Consider the following 16,019-nt stretch of genomic DNA (forward strand, 5'->3'; position numbering starts at 1 on the left):
TTCATACTATATTCCAATTCCAATTATAAACTTTAAAGCATTTACAGTAGTTCTTACTTTTACTTCATTTTACTAATATTAAATTCATTCGATAGAAATTATAGATTTTATAGACTTATTTTATTTAGTCACTAGACATAATAAATTTTAAACATTTTATTTTAGCTTTCAGTTTTCTTCTTTTCCAATTTTCATTTAGTTATCTTCAAATAATTATGAAGTTGCACTGTCTCACTTTACCTCCCTGTACACCGAAATAAATAACCAATTGTGAAACTTCACCATAATCATTACAATTTTATATTCAAAAGAGCTCAATTTACTGTCATTTAGTGTCTTCTCGATGACAGACCCATCAATTTACAGTCCTCGAGAATTCTTTTACTATTTCGTAGATTATAACTGCTTTTTACGAAATTCTGTTACCAATGCCCTAAGAGCGTTTTAAGACCCAGAAAACGGAAGAGCTTAAAAATCAAAATATATAAAGAACTTGATTTCAAATCATTCATAATTGAATGTTATCTTAGTTATTGTGGTTTCTTTTTTAAGAAGGTACCAAATTAAAGAGAAAGTGAGATTTAACACATATATATAGTTCTTTATTGTAACTACTTTTTATGGCATAAAACTGAGTGTTTTCTATTTTTTTTTTTACAAGAACTTCAACTGATTGAATAAGTAAACTTGTATTGATCCCAATCTCAATACCCTGGGATAATACCACGCTAGAATAGGACGTCAAAATAAACTAATTTTCCATTTTTCTGTCTCTATAACATATTGCCAGTAATAGTTGAAAATGAGTAACGAAAATCGTGATAATAGAAGTGGACCTGCTGATTCAAACGAACCTGATGGAAATAGCGCAAACAGAGACACTCTACCACCAACAAGAAACATAACAGTGTCTATTCAGTACTCTTACCTATTTCCAAATGGTAGCAGGTTGAACCAGTCAAACATGGTTAATACAAATAATATGGTGCAGAATAATGTAACCTCTACAACTGCAACGGGTACACGACATACTGCTACTGAGAATGAAACAACAACAACGTCAACTGATACCCCCCATTTAAACGATGCTAGTTTTAACCCCTTTGCTATGGGAGTAAATCTTAGACAGAGATCTCCAGATGGTGCTGTAATATTATCATTCAGGGATGTACCTGCTTCTACATCGCAAGAGAGGTTAGATAATATAATATCCATTGCGGCAGAGTTTGCTATAAGAAGATTCAGTGACTTACAAGTCCCTACTAGAGCAATTACAAAAGAACAATTTGAAACATTACCGGTTTTGAAGTTGAGTGACATTGTCAACGAGAATGATAAAACTTGTAGTATTTGCTATGATGATCTGGTAGATGAAGACCAAGTAGAAGAGGGTGCTGATAATAAAAGAAAATATTCTGTTGATGAAGAAGATGACATTAAAGACCAAAAGAAAGTCAAAACGGGTCCAAATAATAACAGAGAACGTCCAACAGAGCAATTGCTGGATGCTGTTAGAAGTAGTACATCGGCACAAAATAATACTGAAAGCGAAACGCAGACAAGCAGACCAGCCTCTGGTGTCGATACAATACAATCAGAAGAGGATTCTCCTACATACCTTCATTCTCCCACAGAGCTACCATGTAAACATATATTTGGAAGAGAATGTTTATATAAATGGACAAGAGTACAGAATACCTGTCCATTGTGTAGACATATTATTGCAGAGAGTCCTGTAAATGCTCCTCCAAATGCCCCTGATGGTAATAATGGAGGAACTGTAGATGCTTTTGAAAGAATAAGGCAATTGATATACAATACCAACCCTAATGATTCCGTTAATCCTGCATCTTCCAATAGAGATACAATGTCAGCAAATGACGAACAAAGCAATACAACTAACAATGACAATACTAATAATTCGAATGATAATAATACGAATGAAAATTTAGGAAATATATCTGCACCTCCAACAGCTGCTAATACATCAACTAATACTCCAGGTAATTCTTGGTTCCCAGCTGCCTCTGGAGCAGCTCCATTCCCATTTGGTAATTTGAATTCATTCGATACTTCTGTATCAAGACCGGGAGTAGTGTACCTAAATGGTAACAATAACCCATCCAGCCTACCTGGTTTCTTACCTTTTGATTTTTTGAATCGACAAAGATCAACAGCTGAGGCATCTTTAAACAGAACAAATGCTACTAGTTCTTCAAACGAAAATCCAATTAGTTCTTCGAATGAGGCTCCAGCAACTTCTAGTGCTGAAAATCCAAATACCACTTCTACCAATAGCTCTGCTCCTGGTTCAAGTACTGACAATAACACGCAGAGAATAAGTTGGGTACCTATTCCAATAACATTTATACAGTTAGAGAACACCGGCAATACTCCACTGGGGACAACGCCACTTGCATCTCAGACTCCAGCAGGTGGTGCTAACAATCCAACATTAGATCCAAACTCCACCCCATCTAGTTCTCAACAACCAGTTAATGGAGATAACACAAACCCTGAATTAACCCAAAGTGACAGATTAAGAAACATTTTAGATCATATTTTTAATGTCACAGCCAGTGGGAGACCGATTGCCCCTAGTTTAAATGGCACACAACCTTTTTTTAGCAGTACAATCAGTGGTAGCCCCGGTCTTGCTACAAGCACAGCTGCCTCTACTTCGACTGCAAGACCTACGGTGCCGGCGTCTACAGAAGCCAATACCAATCCTCCAACAAGTGGTATTACTAATAATAACCAATCTAGAGCTCAACAAGCTCAATCCTTTTTGACGGACTTTTTAAGATTTGCAGTGTTGCCAAGAAGAAGGACAAATCCAAATGAGCCTCAAACAGGTACCAATGAAGGCTCTGCTAATTCTCAAACAAACAATAGACCAGTAAGTGCAGAAACACAACCGTTCTTTAATACAGGTGTTGCAAGTTATAGAAACAGAGATGGTGAGGTGTCAACCTATAATATTAGCGGTAGTGAATTACCAAATCCACCATCAAGAAATGGTACAGAAAATTCAGCAGAAAATGCATCGTCTTCCCATGGCACGTCTTCTAATGAAAACGCTTCAACAAGTGATAATCCAAACAGAGAACCAAATGAGGAGCCAAATAGCACTGAAAATGATAATTAATACGAGCATGACTTTTTAAGAGGATGATTAACGTAAGTAATTACAGAATGATAGTATAGCATTTTTATGTATCAATATTCAAGATATTGATATGCATTGGGTCTTTATTTTGAGTATATGATACAAACCCATGTTATCTTATAATTTTGTGTAACATTTACTATTAGATAATGTGTAACATAACCATTAACTCTAAAATACATAGTCTATTTAATGACAAGATTAATTATGTATATCTTTCGTCTCGCATAGTTACAAAACCGATGGCTTTGAGAATCTGAATAAATAAAAGGGATTCACACATAAAAGGGAACTATCGATAAAGATTAAAGGAAAAGCTTCACTTCTAGATGGAAGAGTAATCGCTAGAGAGAGAAAAACTATAAGAAAGTATAATCTAGCATAATATTTTGCATTAAGCTGTTAGAATAATAACTATTGCAATATTCCATGGTTAAATTTATGATCTTTAAAATTGAAGAATCGGAAGAAAGTGACAGTAGAATAACGACAACAATAACCAATTTAAGCATATTATTAAATTTATAAGTACTATAATGATATTGCAATATAATATTGGAGGAAATAGTGGATATAGTATACAGTATTCACCGTTTTTCGATAACAGATTGGCGGTTGCTTCAGGGTCTAATTATGGGCTCGTTGGTAACGGTAAACTTTTCATTTTAGATATTGATGAAAGGGGAAAAATAAAAGAAAACAATATATTTATTACACAAGATTGTCTTTTTGATCTTTCCTGGAATGAGTTACATGAGAATCAGGTATTGGTTGCACAAGGTGACGGCTCGTTAAGATTATTCGATACAACTTTACAAAAATATCCCATTGGAATATTTAAAGAGCATAAAAAAGAAGTTCTAAGTTGCAATTGGAATTTAATTACGAAAGGTACTTTTGTCAGTAGTTCCTGGGATGGAGCAGTAAAAATGTGGTCACCATTGCGAGAACAATCTTTATTAACTTTATTGCCTAAAAGCAGTGAACAAAGCTCAAAAATAAACCATAATCAAATTGCTAAGATTCCACCTCATGTTAACAATAATCAAAGTACACCCATTTTGCAAAATAAGGATTGCGTTTATCAAGCTCAATTTTCTCCTCACGACAATAATCTAATTGCTTGTTGCTCAGGCAACTCATATATTACATTATTCGATACAAGAGAACAAAATAACAGATTCAACAACAATAGCTTCATTGCACATTCTGGGTTAGAAACTTTGACTTTAGATTTTAATAAATATCGTCCAACCGTTCTAGCAAGTAGTGGAGCCGACAACAGTATAAAAATCTGGGATATGAGAATGATAAGAAATAACAACAGCAACAACACTGTAATGCCTACCAGTAATCCAATTTGCATGAATGAAATACGAAAAGCTCATGATTTAGCCGTGAGAAGAGTCGTATGGTCCCCACATCAGTCCAATTTACTTCTTTCGACTTCTTACGATATGACAAGCAAGGTCTGGAAAGACTTCAGTTTTGATGGATCGAAAATCACCGGTAAAACAAACAGCATAGATCCTGGAAGCGGGCTAATCAAAACATTTCATCACCATACAGAATTCGTTTTTGGAGCAGATTGGAGTCTTTGGGGACAACCAGGATTCATAGCAACTACAGGTTGGGATTCAAAGGTATATATCTGGAACTGTTTTTACCCATAAAATATTTGACATATTAAACAGTCCATTAAAAAACAAGCAAAATAAATGAGATGATATAAACCTATTAATAGTCTAAAGTCATGGCATATATAGAGCCGGTAATACATTGGGTCGAAATCTCTTTTAAAATCACGTGACTAAATTTGTTACCATTGTTTGGTGAAAGAAGTGTAGCTTTCGAAAACATCAATTTAAAGTACTCTCAATCAACAACTCTATCGATGGTCATTATATTTGTTTATATTCAAAAACTTATTTGTAAATACTATATTAAATTCGAAATTAATCAATTGAAAGGTTTAGCAACTAGTATTTTTTTTGTCATTTTTTTTATCTCGAAAAATCCCAAACCGTAGATTTCTTATAGTAACAAGATCCATAAGATTATAGATATTGTGGTGATGTCTCAATACTTAAAACCTCTATCGGTTGATTCTAAGAGTACTGTGGTTGATGCAAAGCAAAAGAAGTTTGAGGCAAATGTTGAATATGCATTACAGTATTTTGATACTGTTGCTGAATGGGCTGATTATATTGCAAATTTGGGGAAGTTATTGAAGGTTTTACAAAGTTGGACACCACAATTTCATAACGTGAAATATTATGTTCCGTTACCATATCAAGTTAGTAGAAGGTTAACTTCCTCTCTTTTACCAAGCTTACCAGCTGGTGTGCATAAAAAGACTTTAGAAGTTTACACCTATATCTTTAGTAAGATCGGTATTGAAGCTCTCTCTGCGGAATGTAACATTTGGGTCCCAGGTATTTTACCTTTAATGACATATGCTTCAATGTCAGTAAAATCTCAATTGATTGAATTATATGATACCTACTTAACACAAGTAAACATAACAGCTTTACAAATAATTATAAAACCATTATTAGCAAGTTTACTCACCGGTATTGACGACGATAGTAGTGAGTTTCAGCCTTTAGTGTTTAGATTAATTGAGACGGTTAGGGGAAGATTAAATAACGATTCATTATTTTGGAAATCATTCTTTTTAATATTAATAACCAATAAGGAACACAGATTAGGAGGCATTGCACTACTAACCAAAAAATTACCATCACTAAATGCCATACCACACAAAAAGGCGACTATTGCAAAGAGTGATGAAGAGAAGAATATTGATGAAACTGTGTTAACAAAACAAAAACTGATGGAAAGAGGTTTATCTACGTTATTGCCAGGTACTGAGGACCTTGTAAAAGAAGAACCAGGTTTGTTAATTAGAGCTTTCGTATCTTGTATGAAGCAAGAAAATGATATTTTAATAAAAAGAGGAATATTAGATCTAATGGTACAAAGGGTACATTTAGATTCCCCTGTTATCCAAATTATAATTTCTAAGGAAAACAAAGAGCTTCTTTTGATCGAATGCTGTAAAATAATGTTAAGCAGAGATATGTCTTTAAATAGAAGAATTTGGAATTGGCTTTTAGGTCCTAATAATTATTTGTCAAGTAATTCATCATCTAAAATCACAAATAATTCATCTGAAGCTGGAGATGGCATGAAAGAACAAGAAACCTCAAACAGTTATTTTGTAAAGTTTGGTTTAGATCCTATTCTAAACTCATTGAGAGAACTGATGGTACGAGAAACAACACTCCCTGTTTGTTTTAATATTTGCACGTCAATGTTAGATAAATATGAGCTTTCATCTCTAATTATCCCCAAATTATTTTTACCGTTAATGTTAGCTACGATGCGATTTCAATCCAATGACCAAATTATGGATTTGTCAAACTCATTTTTAAATAGCATTGATACCGACATTATCTGGACCGAGAGTTATCAATACATAATCAATAGTGACAATTTTGAATACTTGGATTTTTTATTGTCGAATTTAAATTTCAAAAATTATGAAGAACTTACGATACGTCATTTACCATTAATATTTTTAACTTTGTTCGAGATACAAAAGAATAAGAAAGATCGATTTTTATATGATGGTAAATTTATCAATATATTAATGAGATTAATAGAATTAATTCCGAGCAAAGCCTTTACACCGATAGATAACATTGATATTTTGTCTGAAAGTAAAAATAAAGCTGATGATGTTCTTACGAAATTAACAGAATACTATAAACCTACGTTTTTCTCTAATGGAGAAAATAATATTAAAGATCTAACTAAAAGTTGTTTTGACCTGAATACTTTAACTTTACTCATTTATAATGATTCATACCAGTTATTATCCACTTGCCTGAATTCTAATATCAACACGAAAAAGTGTTTTGAATTATATATGGCTATTTTAGACAATTTACAAGGCGATACTAGTATTGGAAAAAGCGAAGAATATAATTATCATACAATTAAGGTATGCTCTTTGATTAACCAATATCTCGATAACTCCAATATTGATGATGAAACAATTTATATTATTAATAAATTTTTCATTAAACATTTAGCTTCTAAAATATCTGTCATTGAATCTAATAAATTATTAAAAAAAATTATGCAATACTTGTGGAACTGTTTATTGATGGCGCCAACAAAATTAGATGCAGTAAAGTGCATTGACGCTTTAGCAGACAACATCCCCCCAGGTTATATCGAAGAGCAATTAGCATATTCATTTATTCAAGAAACAGATATAGCAAATAAGATATTTGTTTTGGATTTACTTTGGAACCATTTAGATAAAGATGTTATAGTATTGGGGAGAACTGTAGACCTGTTACTAGATTATTTATTTGACAAGCAAAGCACCTTCTATCTTTATGCATCACAATGGTTACAAGAAATCAAGAACAATAATACAATCGATAAATTGTATGATTTTATCTTGACGAAATTATTAAAATTTGAATTCTTAAATAGAAATTCGTTACATGAGCTGGATGATCTGGAAATGTTCACTTATAAAATCCAATCTCTGATAAACATTTTAGAGACCAATGAAGGAGAAATTTTAGAAGATCTATTTACAAAACAAACAAAGACGTATTTATTTGATAAAAATAAAGAAACGAACACATATTCTTCACTAATCATAAATATTTTAATACAGCTGTTGAAGATGAGTAATAACCATCATGTTGAAAGTGTAAGAAGTTCGTTGATTTTATTGGATCTTTTGTTAAATGGTGAAGAATCTAATTGCAAAGAAATAGTTATATTTTTGCTTGAAATGTCATCGAATTATGGCTCAAAAGGTGATTTTGAGTCAGAATCCATTGCAGTGTCTTTGATTAATATTGTATCGAAGGTATTACACGAATCATATGCAAACAATGTAAAATTAGATATTTTTGAAGACAACACAATTCATCTTAAATATCTAGATTACCTTGTCACGAGTGTACCAAAAATGGAAGGGACTCTAATAATATCAGCTTATGTTAAGTTATTATTAGAAAGTTTTGCATATTTCGAAAATTCCATTTTTCGTATTATTGTACCATTGACCGGTTCCATTATTGAATGTATTCAAACTCTCTGCTCCAAAACGAAAGAGTCTGATAAATTCATTATGCCCATAATTTTATTATTAAATGGATTGGAAAAATTATTAATGAATGCTTATAAAAAATTAGAACCAACAACTGAAGATAGTTTTTTTTCGGCTACATCTGTGGGTTCTGATTTCTTACAATCAATGGTTTCTAATGTCTTTATTTCAGAAGGCTCTTCTTCTTCTAAAAATTCGCAAGGACAATATAATGTTCTTTTTCAATCATTCAAACAAATTTTACACTGCTGCCTCGAAGTCTGGGAATCCTTGTCTTCTTTGCCTGGATTTTCAAAGTCAAGCGGTTCCAAACAATTGATAACTTACAATTCAAAAAGATTAAATGATAAAATTATCCATCTAATATATTCCCTATTTAACTTGGAGCCAATTGAAACCATTGAATGCATTTCTACGCTGCAAAAAGATAGCATTTATTCTCTATTAAGTTCACTTATGAATACCTATGAAATCGATTTTGGTCCGTTCATTCTTTATGATATTACAATTATATGCAATAAAGGTTCAGAATTACATTTTTCGATAAATAGTGATTCAACAACAATTAACAAAATTTCCAGAAACGTTAATAATCACAATTCTAAAATTAGTACAAAATTTTTAGTTAAATTTCTTTTGGAATACATTTTAGAAGTTTCAGATTTCAAGAAGGATATTTTCTTAAAAGATCTTTCAATATTCTTTAAACATATATCTAATAATTATTTGAAATTTGAAGACATATCGCTTGAATTATTGCAGATGTACTCAATTGTAGCCCAAGAAGTTGGTAGTGGAAAAATAGAAAATAATGCAGTTTTTAAAAAAGACTTGTCAGATACGTTTATTAAATACTTACCTAATGCCATCAATTTGAGAACGTCTGACACTGAGGAACAACTAAAAATGAAATTTAAAACAATAAAATTAGTTGTCTCAAATATTCACTTAATATTAGACGAGAAAAAGGAGAGTGATAAATTTCAAAACTGTTTATCTACTATTATATCAATAGCCCTTCAACCAATCTATAAAAAGCTAGATTTTGATTCATTACCAGACGAATTTTACGAATTATCACTTGCAGTAACTATAAATTCTAATGGAGACAGCTTGTGGAATACAATAATCAACAACACCTATAACAATGACAAAATATTTAAGTCTTTAGAATTGATGCACAAGTTATCACCAATCTTCCTAATTTGGTCAAATTATTCTACGAACAAGACCAACTTAATAGCGACTTTGTTACTGGGATCTGATCCAATGCCTCTTGCTATCAGACCATCTGTTATTTCGTTTAATTCTTGGAATTATTCTGAATTAGACATAAAATTCATAAGAATATTGAAAATATCGTACTTGATTTTGATAAACAAAAATGATAATTATTTACTAAGTTTTAAAGAGTTGATAGAATATGTTTGCCAGTCTTTATTATCCCACGAAACAAAATTGAAAACTGCTTCTTGGATTTTATTAAGAAGTTTATTATTCAAATATTCAGAGTCTCATTTCCATGAATATTGGCCTTTAATTTCCTATTGTTTGCAAACCAATTTACAAGATTTCTATGAAAAATTGAAACTTCAAGTCCCTATTGATGCAAATAATGTTCTTCAAATGGCAAAATCATTAGATTTACTATTGCTATTTAATTTTGAAGATTTCAGTGCTACGAATGAATGGTTATTTATTATTGATAGTATAAATTGTATATCTAAAGAGGGTCCATATATGTCCTTATCTGATATAATTGGAGAATCCAAAGAATACGAAACATTATCAAGCACTATATCGCCAATAAAATTATCCGGTCCTGTTAATTCGTTGCTGCTACTAGGAATCAATAATATTGATAGCCATTTTAGATTAAAAGATTTTTTTAAGAATATCAGCTACTTCCATTATGAGTATGTTTACAGCCTGGAAAAGGTTGATATGAAGCCCATCGAAAAAGACCTAATCGAAGACATTTTCTGGGCCTAACTTCACACCTATTTGTAGTGATAGTTTTCATAACCACATTATTTATAGATCTAGTTATAATTACTAAATGATGCATTACTAATATATAGTATAAAATGTGCTCTTATTAATTTAACGTCTTGAGAAACGATATACACTAAGGACTTCCCATCCTGCCTTTCTTTGCTTAACCAGTTCAACTTTCCAGCTATAATTATCGATCATGTCCTTAACAATTTCTTCTGGGCGATTTTGAGCACAGAATAATATATATGCCACTCCATCAGGCGATAAAATATTTCCAAGGTTATCTAGGACTCTCTGAGTCACCACCATTCCGTTTTTACCACCTTCCAAAGCTAAATCTAACCATGTATGGATATCCTTTTCATCAGCTGGAACGAGTGGTACCTTCTCAGCTGGAACGTATGGTGGATTAAATACTAATACATCCACTTGATTATTTCTTAAATTAGATCCTAAATCTGTTTGTATGCAATCCAAGTAACTCTTATCGCAATCATTTTTCTTTGCTGTTTCCAACGTTGTTTTAACTGCCCATGGACTAATATCCAAGCCAAAGTATAATGAATTTCCCATTGTCGGAATATGATTCTGCATCATAAACGTAAGCACAATCCCAGTACCAGGGCCAAACTCACTCACAACCGTAAGTTTGTTCTTAAACCTATCTTTTAAAAAAAGTTGCTCATCTTCTAAAGAATCTAGTAGCAGGAAACTATCTTCACTTGGTTCATAAACTTTCTCATAATCACAAGTCACATATGGAGTTGGTAACATTACAAAAAGTATACTGCAAATAATCTAGCGCAATAAGACCAAATCACAAGCATATTTCCACTCTTGAATAGTTAATATACAGAGGTACAGAGATGACTTATCTCAAACCTAGAATATATACATACATATGCATATACCTTTTATTATTTTACATTAACATTCTTGAAGTTTTTCCAACTCATCGCAAGGTTTAAATTATTTTTCACTCAAAAGTAAAATTTAAGGTCACAGTTAAAAACTATAATAAACTATTTATACGATATTGTTCATACTCGGTAGTTGAGGTCATCTTCGAATATAGGAGGTGACTCAATATATAGAACAGCATATCTATTGAGTATTTAAAGTTGAAAAGGGTTAAATCTTAAAAAGTAGGACACTGAAGTGATGCAAATAAAGGTAAAAACATTGACTGGTAAAGAAATAGCCATCGAGGTACAAGGAAGTGATAAGGTGTTCCATATCAAAGATCTTTTAGAAGAAAAAGAAGGTATCCCTCCATCACAACAGAGACTAATTTTCCAAGGCAAACAAATGTATGTGTTATAAGCAGGGACAATTTATCCTTTTTATGGAGAAAGATTACTAACTATCGTAATTGAATACAGAGATGATGAACAAACCGTTGAATCTGCAAATTTAATAGATGGAATGCAACTGCATTTGGTTCTAACTTTAAGAGGTGGTAATTAGTATAGAGATAAAGCAACAAATTATATATTCTACTTATAAACCTATATATATACATATATATGTCTAAACTAATTATAAATTCCTTCTAGCATGCTAAAACCTGATTGACAGTTCTGTAGATATTTTAAAATTTGTACTCAAGACTGACAATAGATCAGATACAGTTATATTCAAGATCTCTATATATATCATTACTAGGACATATACATGTTACTTTTTTTATAATCTTAATCTCTTAGAAGCATCCTTGACCGATGTCTCTTAGAATGATTTTTTATCATAAGGCTTTTTTGAACATAAAAATTGACTATATAATTGATATCAATAACTTTTAAAAGATTCAAAAATATCTATTTTAGAATGTATTGGCATTCTAAGGTCGATCTAATTACTTACTAGATACCTACTCTAGTATTTTCTGTTGTTTGAAAAGTTCAAAGTCGTATCTGCGGTAATTCTTATATCAATCCAGACAATATGGAACCAGATTATCAGATATCTTCAGAGCAGATAGTGAAAGATGTACTTGATAAAAGAAAACAGAAATCACAAGCTACCAAGTCCAATGTTGATATCAATATCCAGGATTTAGAAGAATTGAAAGATTTACAAGGTCGTAAGAGAACTGAATATGAAACTTACTTGAAGAGAAATAGATTAGACATGGGCCAGTGGCTGCGATACGCAGATTTCGAAATTCAGCAACATGATATTAGGAGAGCAAGATCAATTTTTGAAAGAGCAATGTTGGTAGATAGCTCATATATTCCACTATGGATACGTTATATTGACACGGAAATAAAAAATGAGTTCATCAACCATGCCAGAAACCTTTTGAATAGAGCTGTTAATATTTTACCGAGAGTAGATAAACTATGGTACAAATATTTAATACTGGAAGAATCTATTGGAAACATAGACATAACAAGGTCATTATTTAATAAATGGATTTCTTTAGAACCAAATGTAAATGCCTGGGATTCTTTTATTGATTTTGAAATTAGGCAAAAAAAATGGAATGAAGTAAGGAATATCTATTCAAAATATGTGTTGGTACATCCACAATACAGGACCTGGGATAATTGGTTTTTATTTGAGAAGAAATATGGAACAATAGAACTTGTAAGAAAAACCTATGTTTTCGCCCTTGATACATTACAGTCATATTTAGATGTTACGAATAAAGATAATGAACAAATATTCGATAATCTTCTTGGTGATATTATATCAATTGTAATACATTTTTCTAGCTGGGAAGCATCTCAGGCGGAATATGAGCGTAGTCGTGCTCTGATAAGGTTTGCTTTAGAGCAATGGCCTGAGCAAAAAGTACTAAGAGATTATCAGGTTGATTTTGAAAAGAGTTTTGGAAAAGATTTCGAGAACATAGAAAGCAATATAATAAGGAAGAGGAAACAATCATATGAACACTATTTGATAAACAATCCTAGAGATTATGATACCTGGTGGATTTATTTAGATTTAATTGAAAAATATTTTGTCGTTGAATTACTAGATATTTATAATCAGTGTGTTATCAATTCTAAACCTGAAACGATGAAAAAAACCATAGAATTTGAAAGGTATATTTGCATTTGGATAAGATATCTAATTTTTGTTGAAAAAACAGGTAATGATACTGAGCTTTGCAGAACTTTGTATAATGACTTGATCTCTAATATTATTCCACATAAAGAGTTTACATATCCTCTAATATGGATCATGTATGCTAATTTTGAAATTAGACAGGATAATATATCCAATGCAAGAAAAATCATGGGAAGGGCAATCGGTATTTGTCCCAGTGATGAATTATTTAGATCGTATATTTCCATTGAAATAAAATTAAAAGAGTTTGATAGAGTAAGAAAATTATATGAAAAATATATCGAATTTAAACCAAATTCTGAAGAATTGTGGATCCAATATGCTGAATTAGAGAGTAATTTAGGTGACGAGGTTAGAGCGAGAGGCATATTAGAATCAGCCTTAAATTCATCAATGAATTGTTTCAATAAAGACTCAAAAAACAAACTCTTCAAATCATTGATAGAGATTGAGACGGAGTCTGGAAATTATGACAAGGTTAGAGTTGCATATCAAAAATACTTGAGAAATTCTGATTTTGATAAGTCCATATGGATTGAGTACGCTACATTTGTTCTTTCTACACCAACTGAAGACCAGTTAAAGTTATTAACTAACAACAGTTCTAATGCTGATTCTGACGAGGAACTAGAATTCTCTATAACTGAAGAAAACATAAATAATGCCAGAAAAATTTTTGAACAAGGCCTAATGCATACTAAACTTCACAATAAGGAAAGTGATAGAGTTTTTTTATTTAATGCTTATGAGCAATTTGAGGAAACTTATGGCGATTCTTTATCAAAACAAGCACTATCATCAAGACTTCCTGTAAAATCTAAGATAAAGTTTTATGAGAATGGGATTGAGAAAGAAACGTTTCAGTATTTATTTCCAGATGATAACGATACATTAGAAAAGGAAGAAGAGAAGAAACCTGATATTTCTAAAATGTTCAAACTAGCAAAAGAATGGGAAAGTTCCCAAACAGGATAGGTTTTAACGCTTCATAAAAATAAATATATTCTATAATAATATATATATCGATGGTTACAAATGTAATTAAATACTTGATGTAAATAAGATTCTCTATATCTAATTAACTATTATCTTTTGAATGCAAACTGCAGTTGGCCTACATTGCAGTTGACTTAAATACCTGGAGGAGCTGAAACGCCTGGAGGAGCTGAAACGCCTGGAGGAGCTGAAACACCTGGAGGAGCTGAGACATCTGGAGGAGCTGAGATACCTGGAGGAGCTGAGACACCTGGAGGGGCTGAGACACCTGGAGGAGCTGAGACACCTGGAGGAGCTGAAACACCTGGAGGAGCTGAAACACCTGGAGGAGCTGAAACACCTGGAGGAGTCGAAATACCTGATAAATAAGTTTGCATATTGTCTTCATCTTTATTCAAAAAGATTTGCGATGTACGATTCAACGATTGCGATGAATGACTGACTGTATATCTGTTATGATCATTAACAATCCCATTATGGCTATTATACACAGAATTGCTTCTATCTTCTGTGTAATTTCTGACAGATCCTATTGGATTATAAATGTCCTGGGAAATATTTTGTGAATTATCATAAGTGTTGGATTCGTCATCAATTCGGCTATTTCTTGATCTATATTCATTATGCACTTCATTGTTATATCTTCTCTTATAAGGCATATTATCAATACCCTGTTCAACATCATATTCCCTTTTATATCTACCTTCATAATGCGAATTTTGATGTACATTGATATATTGTTGTGCGTTCGGACAATCTCTATAAACATGTCCTGGCATGTTACACCTATTACATATGACTTTAACTGTAAAATCTTCTCTAGAAGGACATTCATTTCTTTGGTGCCCTAATAAACCACACAGTTGACATGGTCTAGTATCCTCTCTCAATGTACCATTCAATTCGGCAAGTTTTCTTAATTGTTCTCTTTTGAGATCGTTTTGACCCTCTGGAGATGTTACTGCCTTAATTACTATATTTTGGCATGCTTTTATACCATTTTGAACCTTTTCCTCTGTATCAGATATAATCAAGCAATGCAGAGGATCAGAGAAATTCATAGCTCCCTGAGGAAGATCATTTGAATTTTTACCTTCCTTCACAGAACCTCTACCCCTGATGGCGATCTTACATTTTGATGATTCTTGTAGCTCCCTTAATGTACGTCCACGAGGTCCTAACAGTAAACCAACAAAGTTAATACCAGGGTATTGAGCAACTGGAATGAAATACTTGTCTTGAAAATTCTGAGGTCTCTTGTAATTATCTGGTGCAATATAATGAGGTATCGTTTTAATTGCAATTTCTATTAGCCTATGTCGTTCTTCTTCCAATTTTCTCTTGTATCTTTGCTCTCTAGTGTTTGTTCTTTTACCTTGATTATCATATGCAGGAGGAGGAGATACACCTCTATTTCTTGACTCAGGCATAACAAATTCTTTATTCTGTATTTTAGTTGTGATTTCAGAAATTCTAAACATAACTTGATAAATATTGGCTTGCTCAAATGTTAAATTACCTTCAATATTAACTGGCAAATTGTTAACCTTGGTTTCATTGTTCTTGACAGCAGAAGGTCCCCATAATTTGGGATTAGCATTTTTGTACTGTAGTCTTCCTCTCTCTTCTTCCATCTTT

General features: G+C 32.1%; 7 protein-coding genes across 7 annotated transcripts; 5 read left to right on the top strand and 2 right to left on the bottom strand.

Moving 5' to 3' along the window:
• Positions 1–802: 802 nt before the first annotated feature.
• SAN1 (ubiquitin-protein ligase SAN1) lies at positions 803–3,148 on the top strand (the record flags this gene model as incomplete). The annotated part of the gene is made up of 1 exon (XM_003684627.1): positions 803–3,148. One exon carries the CDS (start codon positions 803–805, stop codon positions 3,146–3,148), a length of 2,346 nt encoding a protein of 781 aa, XP_003684675.1.
• A 557-nt stretch (positions 3,149–3,705) lies between these two features.
• PEX7 (Pex7p) lies at positions 3,706–4,842 on the top strand (the record flags this gene model as incomplete). Its single annotated transcript, XM_003684628.1, has 1 exon — positions 3,706–4,842. One exon carries the CDS (start codon positions 3,706–3,708, stop codon positions 4,840–4,842), a length of 1,137 nt encoding a protein of 378 aa, XP_003684676.1.
• A 401-nt stretch (positions 4,843–5,243) lies between these two features.
• TPHA0C00870 (uncharacterized protein) lies at positions 5,244–10,304 on the top strand (the record flags this gene model as incomplete). The annotated part of the gene is made up of 1 exon (XM_003684629.1): positions 5,244–10,304. The coding sequence occupies one exon, from the start codon at positions 5,244–5,246 to the stop codon at positions 10,302–10,304; it is 5,061 nt and encodes a 1,686-aa protein (XP_003684677.1).
• A 111-nt stretch (positions 10,305–10,415) lies between these two features.
• Positions 10,416–11,084, bottom strand: MTQ2 (S-adenosylmethionine-dependent methyltransferase; the record flags this gene model as incomplete). The annotated part of the gene is made up of 1 exon (XM_003684630.1): positions 10,416–11,084. The coding sequence occupies one exon, from the start codon at positions 11,082–11,084 to the stop codon at positions 10,416–10,418; it is 669 nt and encodes a 222-aa protein (XP_003684678.1).
• Positions 11,085–11,471: 387 nt separating this feature from the next.
• On the top strand, positions 11,472–11,777 carry RUB1 (NEDD8 family protein RUB1; the record flags this gene model as incomplete). The annotated part of the gene is made up of 2 exons (XM_003684631.1): positions 11,472–11,620; positions 11,693–11,777. 2 exons carry the CDS (start codon positions 11,472–11,474, stop codon positions 11,775–11,777), a joined length of 234 nt encoding a protein of 77 aa, XP_003684679.1.
• Positions 11,778–12,254: 477 nt separating this feature from the next.
• Positions 12,255–14,360, top strand: CLF1 (Clf1p; the record flags this gene model as incomplete). Its single annotated transcript, XM_003684632.1, has 1 exon — positions 12,255–14,360. The coding sequence occupies one exon, from the start codon at positions 12,255–12,257 to the stop codon at positions 14,358–14,360; it is 2,106 nt and encodes a 701-aa protein (XP_003684680.1).
• Positions 14,361–14,515: 155 nt separating this feature from the next.
• Positions 14,516–16,015, bottom strand: MSL5 (mRNA splicing protein MSL5; the record flags this gene model as incomplete). Its single annotated transcript, XM_003684633.1, has 1 exon — positions 14,516–16,015. One exon carries the CDS (start codon positions 16,013–16,015, stop codon positions 14,516–14,518), a length of 1,500 nt encoding a protein of 499 aa, XP_003684681.1.
• Positions 16,016–16,019: the final 4 nt, after the last annotated feature.

The sequence above is a fragment of the Tetrapisispora phaffii genome, chromosome 3 (genome assembly GCF_000236905.1).
Source record: "Tetrapisispora phaffii CBS 4417 chromosome 3, complete genome".
NCBI classification, from domain to species: Eukaryota; Fungi; Ascomycota; class Saccharomycetes; order Saccharomycetales; family Saccharomycetaceae; genus Tetrapisispora; species Tetrapisispora phaffii.